Genomic DNA, 13,633 nt, shown 5'->3' with positions numbered 1-13,633 from the left:
CTGAATCGTTCCCCCATGGGAGATACTGTGCAGCAAACACCTTTCACTATGTGGGAGATAAGGAAGAGTTAATGGATTTAGGGAGCATCATTGAGGATAAACGTGGAGTCTCCTGCTTGAAGCAGCACTGAAAAAGGTTTGCTAAGGTTAAAGAAACAGACTGCTGAAGGTAGCAGGGCAACCCTCCCACCCTGTCCATCTTCCCACCTATGTGAGGGCATAATGGGCACCACTCCTCACCTGCACAGAGGCTGCCAGCCAGCAGCTACCTGAATCTGGGAGAGCCTCAGGGAACCACAGGAAATGAACAGGAAGCATCCCAGGAGCTGGGCTGGCCAAGGTCCCTCTTCAGGTTGTTAATTTCTCAACAGTAGTCAATAGACTGTAAAATCAGGATTTTCACAGCTTTTACTAGCTTAAACCCCAAGCTACTTCAACTCAGTTCCCAGAGGCACTATTGAACACTGCCTGTTAATGCCTTTCCCTTTGCTGTTCTTTTGACTATCTCTCTGGTTCTGCCAAATGGTTTTCAGTTCAAACACCTCAGAAAGCCCTGTTTCTACTATGAAACTGGTTTGTAAATCAGCAATAAAACTGAATATATTCAGAAAATGGGCTGGATCCTGAGTAATTGGGTTTTTTTTAATAGGGGAAGAATAGAAAAACAAAGCACTTAGAAATCATAAAAGGCAACTAGATGACACAGCTGAGAAGTACATATTTACTTTTTATTTCCGAGAATAAAACATATTTCTAAAACATACTGTACTTACAGAAATTTGTGAAAGTCAAAATCAAATCAAAGTTATGCGGCTTCCCTGGTGGCTCAACGGTTACGAATCCACCTGCCAATGCAGGAGACACAGGTTCGAACCCTGGTCCAGGAAGAACCCACATGCCGTGGTGCAGCTAAGCCCGTGAGCCACAGCTACTGAGCCTGCACTCTAGAGACCGTGAGTCACAACTACAGAGCCCACATGCCGCGACTACTGAAGCCCACGTGCCTAGAGCCCGTGCTCTGCAACAAGAGAGGCCACTGCAATGAGAAGCCTGCGCACCGCAAGGAAGAGTAGGCCCTGCTCGCCACAACTGGGGAAAGCCCGCGCACAGCAATGAAGACCCATCGCAGCCAAAAATAAATAAATAAATAAATAAATAAATAAATCAAATCAAAGTTATATCCTCTTTCTTTTCTTCCTTGACATGTTCCCCATAAGAATATAAATACATAACTTCATCATTAATCTCACTAACCTTTAGCAAATCCTTACTCTTACAGTGACCTCTGGTGACTATAAATTCCTGAAGACCCTTAAAAGATTGCCCTAAGACCCCTAATCAAAATTACTGTAAAGTACATTTAAAACAAAAGTCCTAACTAATGGAGATGGTCAAGCATAACAATTTGCTCTCAACAACAGTACTGTGACTTCATCACACAGTGTCCTTAAGTTTGGAGCTATTCTAAAGAGAATCCTCAAATTTGAAATTCTTTCCCTTTTCAGGTTTATGGATCCTATGTTTCTGGATCACCAAGGATGGTAAATGAAATACCTTTCAGGCTGGAATTCCTTATTTGGTAGGATTCCTTGGTTACTTTTGTTTTTTTCTTTGAGCAAATGGATTTGGTCTTACTGTAATGTTTATTTTTATACACATGCCCAAAGGCCTCCTAGTGTGCTTTTATAAATCTAATAAATACCTCATGATAACTAAATTTGTTAACATAACACAAAAGATGTTGTCCATTACTTAAAATGTACACTGTTTCAATTAAATAAGGAGTCTAGTACATACTTGCAAAGTTATAAAAGATTTGAATATCATGTTTGGATACTTTTTTTTAAAAAGCAAATGTAAAACTTACTGCCTTTTAAATGGCAAATTTATGCAAATACAACAAGATGAACCTTTATAACATATATTGCACAGTTAAACTTTAAGATACACTTTGCGTTTTTAGAATATATCAGTTTAATAAGTTATCAAGTTAAACCAGCAAATAGCCTACCTTTTCAATACGTAACTTTGTACTATGTCCTATCATATAAACACTCCAGGTAGTTCTAATTGCAAGCTTAACATAAAATACTACATCTGTCATTACACTCAGCTTTTGAGATGATTTCTCCATCAAAACAAGAGCCTAAGATACGTTTCACTAAGTTTCAATTATAAAAATAATACACTGTTGAGATGGACTTCTATCCATATCAATGGTGGATAGAAACAACCATTGAGTTTTGCAAACTCCTCCATTCCTCCTTTCTATTATGTTGTTTTTGAAAATCTAGCAAGTAGAAAAACAGACCAATACTGAAAAACAAACTGTGATGTAACAAGAACACTAGCATTCTAAAGCAAATCAAGCTAATGTGAAGGAAAGCATTCCAAATAAAAACAGATGATACTTTTAGGGCCTCAACCCAGTTTCCTCTCATCTCAGAGTGAGCCTCATTGCCTGTTACTTACTGTTTTTAAAGATGTACAGCCTAGTAGGCAAGAAAATGACTTGAAAATTAATAAGCTAGGACATGTTGTAGAAGCTTTGTTTGAGGTATAAACTCTGGCACTTAACCTTTCTCATCCTTAATTCTGAAAGCCAGGAAATACCACTTTACTGGCCTATTTTAGAGTAATTATAAATTTTAGTAAATAACTTGAATCACTTCAAAGAGGCTGCAAAAAGCTATTATTAAATTGTCACAAAATTTTATGTTTGAAAAACATAGGAAATACGCAGAAAATTGTAATTCTAAAACTGAAATGAATTTGTCTCAAAACAGCCTCCTGCTTTATCCTATAAGAACTAATTAGTTCTCAAAAATCAGAAATTGATCTAAATAAGTCTATCGCTTTTCTGCATTAGAGAACGCTATAAATGGAAAAGTTCTTAAATGTGTTTGATGGGGAGAATGACAACAATGTTTGAATAATCACATCTATCCCTTACATACTTAAAAACAAAAGTCATTCTACTTAAAATAGTTTAAGATTTCCCAAGCCTCTAGGATGGTGCATATTCAACTGAGTATCTTCTGTATGCCAAGCCCTATGCTGTGGTCTAACTTGCTGCATTCTCAATCCTGTTAGACCCAACCCTATTTTATAAACACCCCCATTTTATAAACAATATTTTGTAATTTTTGCTTTATAGCCTTGAAAAAATCCATAGGTAATATAATATACCTATACACATAACTTCAAAAAAAATTCAGGATAATGCCTACATTTTATTATAGGGAAAATAACTTGTTAAAAAATAATACACACTTCAACAAATGTATGGGCACAGCTACACCAAAAAATATCATGAAGTTGGATGCTTGCAGCTACATGTAGAATCACTATGCATACGAAAACTATATACACTGAAAGAGGTGTGCTACATTTGTAACACAAATACCATCAGTGGCAATGTTCTCAGTGGTGTGATCTTCCAAAATGGTCAGTGTAGTAGGCAGAATAATACCCTCCACAAAGATATCCATATCCTAATCCCCAGAACCTGTGAATATGTTACCTTATGTGGCAAAAGCAACTCTGCAGACGTAGTTAAGTTAATGACCTTGATGGGGAGATTATTCTGGATTACCCGTGTGGGCCCAATCTTATAATTTGAGTCCTTAAGGTTGGAGGATGTTTCTCAGCTGTGGTCAGAAAGATAGATGGCAGCTTGAGAAAGACCCAGTACTCCACTGCTGGTTCTAAAATATAAGGGGTTATGTGCAAGAACTGGACAGAGGTCAACCTAGAAGCTAAAAAAGGCATGAGTGAATTCCTCCTTAACCTGGGAATAGGGAAAGGCTTTCTAGCCATGACTCAAAATCTAGATGCAATAAAATAAAATATTAATAAATTTAACTACAATTTTTTTTAATTTACAAGGCAAAAACTAATTTATTCATAAATAAAATCAAAGTATAACTGACAAACTGAGAGAAAAATATATGCAGCATATATCACAGATAAAAAGCAAATATGCCTAATATTAGAAACTTAAAAATTGAGAGGAAAAAAGACCAAAAACTTAGTAGAAAAATGGGCAAAAGAAATGAACAGATAATTTACTAAGGACCATAATAATGGCCCTTAAAAATAGGAAACATTTTCAATTTCTTTCCTAATATAAGAAATGCAAATTAAAACTACTCCTTAGGGGCTTCCCTGGTGGCACAGTGGTTGAGAATCTGCCTGCCAATGCAGGGGACACGGGTTCGAGCCCTGGTCTGGGAAGATCCCACAGGCCGCGGAGCAACTAGGCCCGTGAGCCACAACTACTGAGTCTGCGCATCTGGAGCTTGTGCTCCACAACAAGAGAGGCCACGACAGTGAGAGGCCCGTGCACCGCGATGAAGAGTGGCCCCCACTTGCCACAACTAGAGAAAGCCCACGCACAGAAACAAAGACCCAACACAGCCATAAATAAATAAATAAATAAATAAATAAATAAAAACAAACCAAAAAAAACTACTCCTTAGATACCATTTCTAACTATCAAATTGGCAAACATTAAAGAGCTTGGTAGCCCTCTCTGTTGGCATTGTTGGTGGGAATGCAAAATGGTATAATCCTTACAGAGGAAAATTTGGCAATACCTAATAAAACTACACATATATTTACCTATTGACCTAACAATTCCACTTCTAGGAATTAATCCTGAAGATACACTTCTAACAATGTGAAAATACATATGCAAAGGTTATTCATTGCAACTTAGTTTGTAATTACAAAATATTGGAAACAATCCAATTGTCCATATATAGGAGGCTGGTTGAATAAACTCTGGTATAACCACATGATGGAATAATATGCAACTATAAAATAAAAAGAATGAGGAAGAGCTCTATGAAAAGACAACTACTCTTAGTTTTTAATTCCTATTTCACAATTCAGAGGATGTAGAACTTGCATGATGACATACATGTTTAAAAAATAAATTTTATAATAAAAGAAATTTGAAGGAATTGAGGCAAGTAAATTTAGAGAGCCTTATGAAGGTTATTCTTTGTGGGAAAAAGAAAAAATACTAAGAAGACAGAAAGGATGACAGATTACAGCAAAATAAATCAAGAAAACAAAATGATCTACAGAATCATACAGAAAGTTAGTCTCTGAGGTTGAATATAAACCACTTAAATGAATACAGACCATTGAAATCTTCATGAAAAAAGTGCAAATTCAAGACAAAGTCAAGAAGCAAGTAAAAAACTCCAAGACATAGGGCAGTGAAAACAAATGAGAGAGAATAAGAGGTCAAGATATTTCCACTGTATTAGGATACACAGGAAGAAGGAGGAATTGTAGATTAGATGGAAAATGAAGAAAAGGATTTGGTTTGAGTTTAGCTATAGGAAGAAAAACTTAGCTAAGGGGCCAAAAATGATCCTAAGACTTCAACGTGTTTTAGACAGTGATTATGTTCATTATAAGTCTCTAAAACTTATTTGACCTAAATTTTTGATTGGAGTTGACTCAGCTTTTAATCCAAGTAGTACTTAAACAGAAAAACGAGATCTCAGATCTGGTGCTGTTTACAATGGTGTGGAAAGAAATCTGGAAATATGCCCTTATCTGGTTGTGAAAGAGAAGAATAATAACCTGTATGTCTTCAATACTATGAAATCACTGACTTCAACACTAAAAAAAGAATAACCAGTTAAAAGAATCTGACCTAACACTTGAGCCAAATGATTTAAGGTTTTTATAACCTATTATAAAACTTATTTTATGTACTGCCACAAATCTGTGTAAAGGCTCTGTTTTTCTTTTTCTTCATATGAAACCCAGTTCTAAAAATAGTCAAGTCTAAAAATAAGGCAAAGCCCACATATTAAGTGTAGCTTTATACACGTACAAGTAACAGGGAAATCTCTACATCTTCTAGGAAAACAGATGTTGAGCTACTTATTCCCACTAAATTCTCTACGTTGGGTCAAACTTCTGGAAATTTTTCGTTAATATGGGCTATATTATTATAAAACCAAAATCGAATCTTTAATCCTATTAAATTAGTTCCTCTGCCCCAAAGAAATAGATGAACGCTACTAATAAATATGAAATTATAAGCAAAAGGAGTCAAATTAATCTCAGGAGCTTGGTTTCTATCATAAAAACCAACTAATTAACAGCTTACAAAACCTGCAAATGTCAATAAAGTGCCTAATATATGCTTTGATCCAGTTCCTGGAAAGAAGCCATATGGAGAGAGAAAGAAACAAACTCACCTACAAAACATGTTTCCATTATTACACTTCTCTATCCCTTTCTGAAGTCTATACTTCAGAAACTACTTTTTTCTCCCAGACATTTCTCTAAAGATTAATGAGCAGAAAAGCAAAATTGGAAAAGGGGTTTTCAGAATATGTGATTACTTTCCTTATCTCTGTACCAGTTTTCCCAATCCTTGAAGGACATCTATAAGGTAGATAGTGTGTATGCTGAGGATGGGCAAAATATTCTTATGGCAAAACTTGTGTGCCTTTTGAATATCATCACCCATGTTTGTCAGATAGAAGATTAATAAGATATGACTAAATAACCTTATCCTGTGGCAGAAATTAGAAGAGACTGACTTCATATCTCAGAAGAGTATCAGGTAATAGAATGGTCTGCCATCAAATTGAATAGTATAATTTTCCTACCTTTGTTTATTTATCATCAACAAACAACAGGAAAGTTAAAAAATACATTAAAATAAAACAATATTTTTGTGAACTTATTGTCACTCTCCAAAAATATATAAGAAAATCTGTTCTCAACCTATTAAACTAATTCTTTCATACATAAAGATAACATTCTCAATGGCAGGATACTTTCAGTAGTTTTTCAGTGGAGCTGAGAGACCTTAATTGATAGATACCTACATACTCTCTTGTTTGGTTCTTCTTTTAATGGATAGCAGGATGAGGTAACTGCAATCTTCACAGTTCAAGCATATGCTTATAGGATAATTTATCACTACAGTGTAAGAATCACCATAAATTGACTACAGAAATCTCATACAGAAAGAGTACTGTCTGGAAAAAATTGATGAGGCATAAATTATTTCCAGCTTTCATTAGAATGGGAGTTTTGAAAAAAAACAAAGAAAAAAAAAACAAAGAAAATAAATAGAATGGGAGTTTTTATTTTTTTATTATTATTATTTTTTTTTTGCAGTATGCGGGCCTCTCACTGTTGTGGCCTCTCCCGTTGCGGAGCACAGGCTCCGGACACGCAGGCTCAGCGGCCATGGCTCACGGGCCCAGTCTCTCCACGGCATGTGGGATCTTCCCGGACCAGGGCACGAACCCGTGTCCCCTGCATCGGCAGGCTGACTCTCAACCACTGCGCCACCAGGGAAGCCCCGGGAGTTTTTATTTTAATGTAAAAAATAATAATGTGTGCAACTTTAGAAATACTATTAGTAATAAATGGGGATGAAGTCAAAGAGAAAAGAAATATTATCCTCAAAAGGTCTTCTCCATATGATTTCAAAGCAATGGCAGCTGGAAAGGTGAAGTTATGCTTGTATTTATTCTAGACTTATAAGTGGAATATGATATATTTATAATAAAATTTAACTTGTTTTAAAAATATATTGATGATTTGGGATTTTTTTTCTCTCCATTATTTGGTAGAAAAGTATTTTCATTGGAAACTAGAAAGTTGATGGTTAACAGGTTGGTGAGATGATAAAATGCCATCCTCAGATCACTTCTAACCTGAGCTATGGAAAGGTATAGACAGATGAACTAGTATATTGAGCTAACCATCACCAAGAGGGTGATTTTCTAAGAGGGCAGGGTATTCTTCATCGCATCTTTCATGAATTAAGCAAAAAATATACTCCCCTCTCCTGCCAATTTCCTTATTTCCCTTAAAAAATCCAGTAGACCTAGAATCAATTCATAAAGACTCACTTTAAAATATATTTTTGAAAAATATATATAAATATATCTATTTTCAGTGGGTTCCAAGACGTGTCACCTGCTGTATAATGTAGAAATTTATTTTCTTTCCCCTACATGTTTATTGCTTAAGACTCAGGATATAAGTACTGGTTTAAGTCTCTTCACATTAATTCATATTCTTCATGATTTCATAAGCTTGGATCATATGCTTCTTCATAAATTTCATCTTTTAAAATCATGGAGTATTTCTTAGTAAATATTTAAATCTTTTAAGTCCTTAATTAGTTAATTATCTTAATTATCTTTCCCTCTTTTTTTATATAACTACCTTTACCTGTATTTCTAGAAATATGATAACAAAAACTGTACAAAATAGTAGGAGGTATAAATCCTCCACAGTTTTATACCAAGGCAGGATGCTTTCTCTTTCATTTCCAAAATTATTTTCAAAGTAACTCAAAATACTAAATGATACCTTAGTGCTTTGAATGAGTTAAGTTACCCAGAAGAAAGAAAAAAAATTAATTTCAGGGAGAATTCTCAAATATCTTTTACAATAGATTTTTCTGCTTATAGCCCAAAAGTTACCAGTACCATGTGATTATAATTGCTTCTAACTCTGGCCAATTCAACCCATAGGCACAAAGTAACTTAAAGCAGCATGAAAAAACTCTCAACAGAATCATTTGAAATATGAGCTGTTAACAAAATTTTCTATGATAAGGTCACTGCAAGAAACTGGTTTAAACGTCATTTTTCAAAAATAAGAACAATTTTAATATAAATATATTTATTGTCAGTAATAAGTAAAAAGTTAAACAAAAGAATAAACTAAAAACACAAAATGCTTCCTAAAATGTAAGTAAATGGTATATCACATCCACTATCCAAAATTGTTCCAAGAATAAGAAGCAGAGATTCTGCTAGAAGTAAAAAGATACCATAACCACCCAAACATGAATACGTAGAAATCCGTAAATTAGCAGGATAAAAATATCTTAGAGATATCATTACAAAAAAATACATGACAGAAAATTTCACTCTGTAAAAACACCAGCTGTAAGTTTGCTTTTTTATAATACTATATTCAGCATGTACATCCACCAGAATAATCCATTCAAAAATACTTAAGAATAAATTTAACCAAGGAGATGAGACTTGTACACTGAAAATTATAAAACATTGCTGAAAAAAATTTAAAAAGACATAAACAAACAGAAATTCATCTATGTTTACAGAATAGATGATTTAATATTAAGATGACAATACTACCCAAAATGATCTATAGATTCATTGCAATTTCTATCAAAATCTCAACTTTTATTTTTTTAATAAATAGAAAAAACCTATCCTAAGATTCATCTGGAATCTCAAGGGACCCTGAATAGCCAAAACAATCCTGGAAAAGAAAACAAAGTTGGAGGTCTCATACTTCCTGATTTCAAAACTTACTATAAACCTATGGTAATTAAAACAGTGTGATACTGACATAGGGACAGACATATAAACCAATGGAGTAGAACAGAAAGCCCAGACACAAACGATCACATATATGGTCAGTTGATTTTTTACAAGATTGCCAAGATCATCCTATGGAGAAATGACAGTCTTTTCAACAAATGGTGCTGGGAAAACTGGATATCCACATGCAAAGACTGAAGTTGAATACTTACTTTACACCATATACCAAAATTACATCAAAATGTTTTAGAGACCTAAATGCAAGACCTAAAATTGTAAAACTCTTAGAAGAAAACATAGGGGAAAATTCATGACATTGGACTTGGCAATGATTTATTGAATGTAACACTAAAAACACAGGAAACAACAACAAAAAGATAAATTAGACTTCATCAAAATTAAAAACTTTTGTGGATCAAAGGATACTATCAAGAGAGTGAAAGAATGCTCAACATCATTAATCATTAGAGAAATGCAAATCAAAACTACAATGAGATATCATCTCACACCACTCAGAATGGCCATCATCAAAAAATCTAGAAACAATAAATACTGGAGAGGGTGTGGAGAAAAGAGAACCCTCTTGCACTGTTGGTGGGAATGTAAATTGATACAGCCACTATGGAGAACAGTATGGAGGTTCCTTAAAAATCTAAAAATAGAACTACCGTACAACCCAGCAATCCCACTGCAGGCATATACCCTGAGCAAACCATAATTCAAAAAGAGTCATGTACCAATATGTTTATTGAAGCTCTATTTACAATAGCCAGGACATGGAAGCAACCTAAGTGTCCATCGACAGATGAATGGATAAAGAAGATGTGGTACATATATACAATGGAATATTACTCAGCCATAAAAAGAAATGAAATTGAGTTATTTGTAGTGAGGTGGATGGACCTAGAGTCTGTCATACAGAGTAAAGTAAGTCAGAAAGAGAAAAACAAATACCGTATGCTAACACATATATATGGAATCTAAGAGAAAAAAAAAAGGTCATGAAGAACCTAGAGGTAAGACGGGAATAAAGACACAGACCTACTAGAGAATGGACTTGAGGATATGGGGTGGGGGAAGGGTAAGCTGGGACAAAGTGAGATAGTGGCATGGACATATATACACTACCAAATGTAAGGTAGGTAGCTAGTGGGAAGCAGCCGCATAGCACAGGGAGATCAGCTCGGTGGTTTGTGACCACCTAGAGGGGTGGGATAGGGAGGGTGGGAGGGAGGGAGACGCAAGAGGGAAGAGATATGGGAACATACGAATATGTATAACTGATTCACTTTGTTATAAAGCAGAAACTAACACACCACTGTAAAGCAATTATACTCCAATAAAGATATTAAAAAGAAAAAAAAGAGAGTGAGAAGACAGCCCACAGAATGGGAGAAAACATTTGCAAATAATATATCTGAGAATGCCTTAATATGCAGAATATATGACGAACTCTTACAGTTCAGCAACAAAAAGACAATGCAATTAAAACATAGGCAAGGAACTTGAAAAGGTATTTCTCCAAGTAAGATATATAAATGGTAATAAGCACATGAAAAGATGCTCAATATCATTGGTCACTAGGGAAATGCAAATCAAAACCACGAGTTACTACTTCACACCCATTAGGATGGCTATTATAAAAAGCAAAGCAAAATGAACACAGAAACAAAACAAGAAAACAGGAAATCACAAGTGTTGACAAGGAGTCGGAGGAACTGGAACCCTCATGCACTGCTAGTGGGAATGTAAAATGGTGTGGCTACTATGGAAAACAGTTTAGCAGCTCCTCAAAAAGTTAAAGGTAGAATTACAATATGATTCAGCAATACCACTCCAACATATATACCTAAAAGAAATGAAAGCAGGGACTCAGATACTTGTACTCCAGTGTTCATAGTAGCATTATTCACAATAGCCGAAAGGTAGAAACAACTCAAGTGTTCATCAACATATGAATGGATAAACAAAAATATTATTCAGTGATAAAAAGGAATGAACGTGTGAGATATGCTATAACATGGATGAACCTTGAAAACATAATGCTAAGTAAAATAATCTAGAGACAAAAGGACAAAAAGTGTATGATTCCTTGTGACCACCTAGAGGGGTGGGATAGGGAGGGTGGGAGGGAGACGCAAGAGAGAGGAGATATGGGGATATATGTATATGTATAGCTGATTCACTCTGTTATACAGCAGAAACTAACACACCATTGTAAAGCAATTATACTCCAATAAAGATGTTTAAAAAAAAAAGTGCATGATTCCATTACATGAGGTACCTAGAATAGACAAATTCATAGGGACAGAAAGTCACATAGAGGTTACCAGGGTCTAGAGGGAGGCAGAGGATTTATTATTTAATGGTTATAGAGTTTCTATTTGGGAATATAAAAGAGTTCTAGAAATAGCTAGTGGTGATGGTTTCACAACATTGTGAATGTACTTAATGCCGGTGAGTTGTACACTAAAAAAAAATGATTAAAATGATAGAATGGATAAACAACAAGGTCCTACTGTATAGCACAGGGAACTATATTCAATATCCTGAGATAAACCATAATGGATAAGAATTTTAAAAAGAATGTATATATACATATAACTGAATCACTTTGCTGTTCCGAAGTTAACACAATATTGTAAAACAACTATACTTCAATTAAGAATAAATATTCAGTAAAAGAAAAAAAATAAAATTAAAAAAATGGTTAAAATGGTAAATTTCATGTTATGTACATTTTACCACAATAAAAAATAATTATCTATTTGGTGAATACCTAATTATCTCCCACTGCTGCTGAAACCTATTTTGTTTAGATTTCCAAATTACTATTAAATGTACTGTGTATGTGTACACATGCTTGCAAAATGGATCTCTCTTGAAAAACAGACCCTGGTATGTTGGGCACATCAGATATCCTAGAACACACTTTCAAAAATTCCAAATAATTATAGCTGCACTCCAATTTGATAGCTGTTTCAGTTATTTATCTACTTCAAAATTAACAGGTACAACTGAAGGAAGAATATCCACAAATTCTGCTGATGGTCCAAAAGTATGTTTATAGTCCAAGTGCTAAAAATGAACTTCTTACCTGATAGAGCATGATAGGTTCTATATTGTATCCTAAGGTATCTGCAAAGTTCTTAGCGATGACTGTTTTCCCACAACCCTACAAATGGAAACACAATCATTCAAGGGATAAGTCAAAACCACCAAAAGTCGGGAAACAGAACTTAGCAGTGAGGCTGCTATTCTTACTTTTCCTCCAATTAAACATATGTCCTTAACCATGTGAGACTGCATCATTTCAGCCAGTAGTTGTTTATGGCTTAAAGTTTGTATAAAACGGTCTGATGTGCAAGGTTGACTTAATGGCCTGGTCCCAGCTGGCACCTATAATTAAAGAGAGGTAAATATAATATGCACATGTTTTTCTCAAAATAATAGTTAAATGAAAGCATACAGCTGCCATTTAAAAGCCCCTACTAATTTCCTGCTCAATTCAATTCTATACTGTTTTTGATATTTCAATAGAGCAACAATTATTTTCTCATTCACATATCTGATGATCGTTTTCATCAAACTTCCAAATCAATCATCCCTCTAAAATTAAAGCCCTATGCTGTCAGACATTTTCATATGAATCAAGTAATTTTCATACTATTTATAACTTATAATAACAATGTCACTGCTTGAGAATGAAGGTTTTTGCCCAAATTTCAGTTATTAAGTACAGAATTTAAAATCAATCTACTGGGATTCTCCAAAATCACCAAAGATCTCCTGATTTCTAAACTGTCCACAAATCTTTTTCCACTCTTATTTTAGTTTGCCACTCAGAAGCATCTGTTCTTAAAATCTCCCATCCTTCACACCTACTTCCTTTTATTTCCTATCTCCTCCTTATTAAAGTCTCCTGGATTTCCATGCCCTGCTGGGGACTCCGGACTTGATCATACTGTAGACAACACAAACCCTAAAGAATTACAAGTTTGGAAGTGACAAGATCAGATTTGTTTTTAAGAAAGATCATCCTGGTGGTAACATAGAAGGCTAACTTGAAGGGCCGGGAGGCAATGATGTTAGAAAGCCATTGCCAAAGGGAAGCAAATAATGAAAGCTCACTCACATCTCATGTCCCTGGACATTCTGTTCAAACCGCCTGAAATGTCCTATCACCTTTCCACTCCTGGGCCACTGGAAAACTCCTGTGTCATTAGACTTGGCTCAAGCCCCATCTCCTCTCTGAAACTTTCTCTACTCCTTCTCCT

At 34.9% G+C, this 13,633-nt stretch overlaps 1 protein-coding gene across 2 annotated transcripts in view; it reads right to left on the bottom strand.

Annotated features, from left to right (window-relative positions):
• Positions 1 to 13,633, bottom strand: part of VWA8 (von Willebrand factor A domain containing 8) — a 359,147-nt gene that overhangs the window by 264,033 nt on the left and 81,481 nt on the right. For both annotated transcript variants that reach the window (XM_060079870.1, XM_060079871.1), the window contains exons 11-12: positions 12,621 to 12,755; positions 12,454 to 12,531 (exon numbers count right to left, since the gene is read on the bottom strand). In XM_060079870.1, coding sequence (XP_059935853.1) covers positions 12,454 to 12,531; positions 12,621 to 12,755 — 213 coding nt within the window. The remainder of the gene's footprint in view (positions 1 to 12,453; positions 12,532 to 12,620; positions 12,756 to 13,633) is intronic.

Source organism: Mesoplodon densirostris, chromosome 17 (genome assembly GCF_025265405.1).
Source record: "Mesoplodon densirostris isolate mMesDen1 chromosome 17, mMesDen1 primary haplotype, whole genome shotgun sequence".
In the NCBI taxonomy this organism is placed as follows: Eukaryota; Metazoa; Chordata; class Mammalia; order Artiodactyla; family Ziphiidae; genus Mesoplodon; species Mesoplodon densirostris.
Note: the sequence above shows the minus strand (reverse complement) of the source record. Positions and strands in the feature narration are given on the sequence as shown.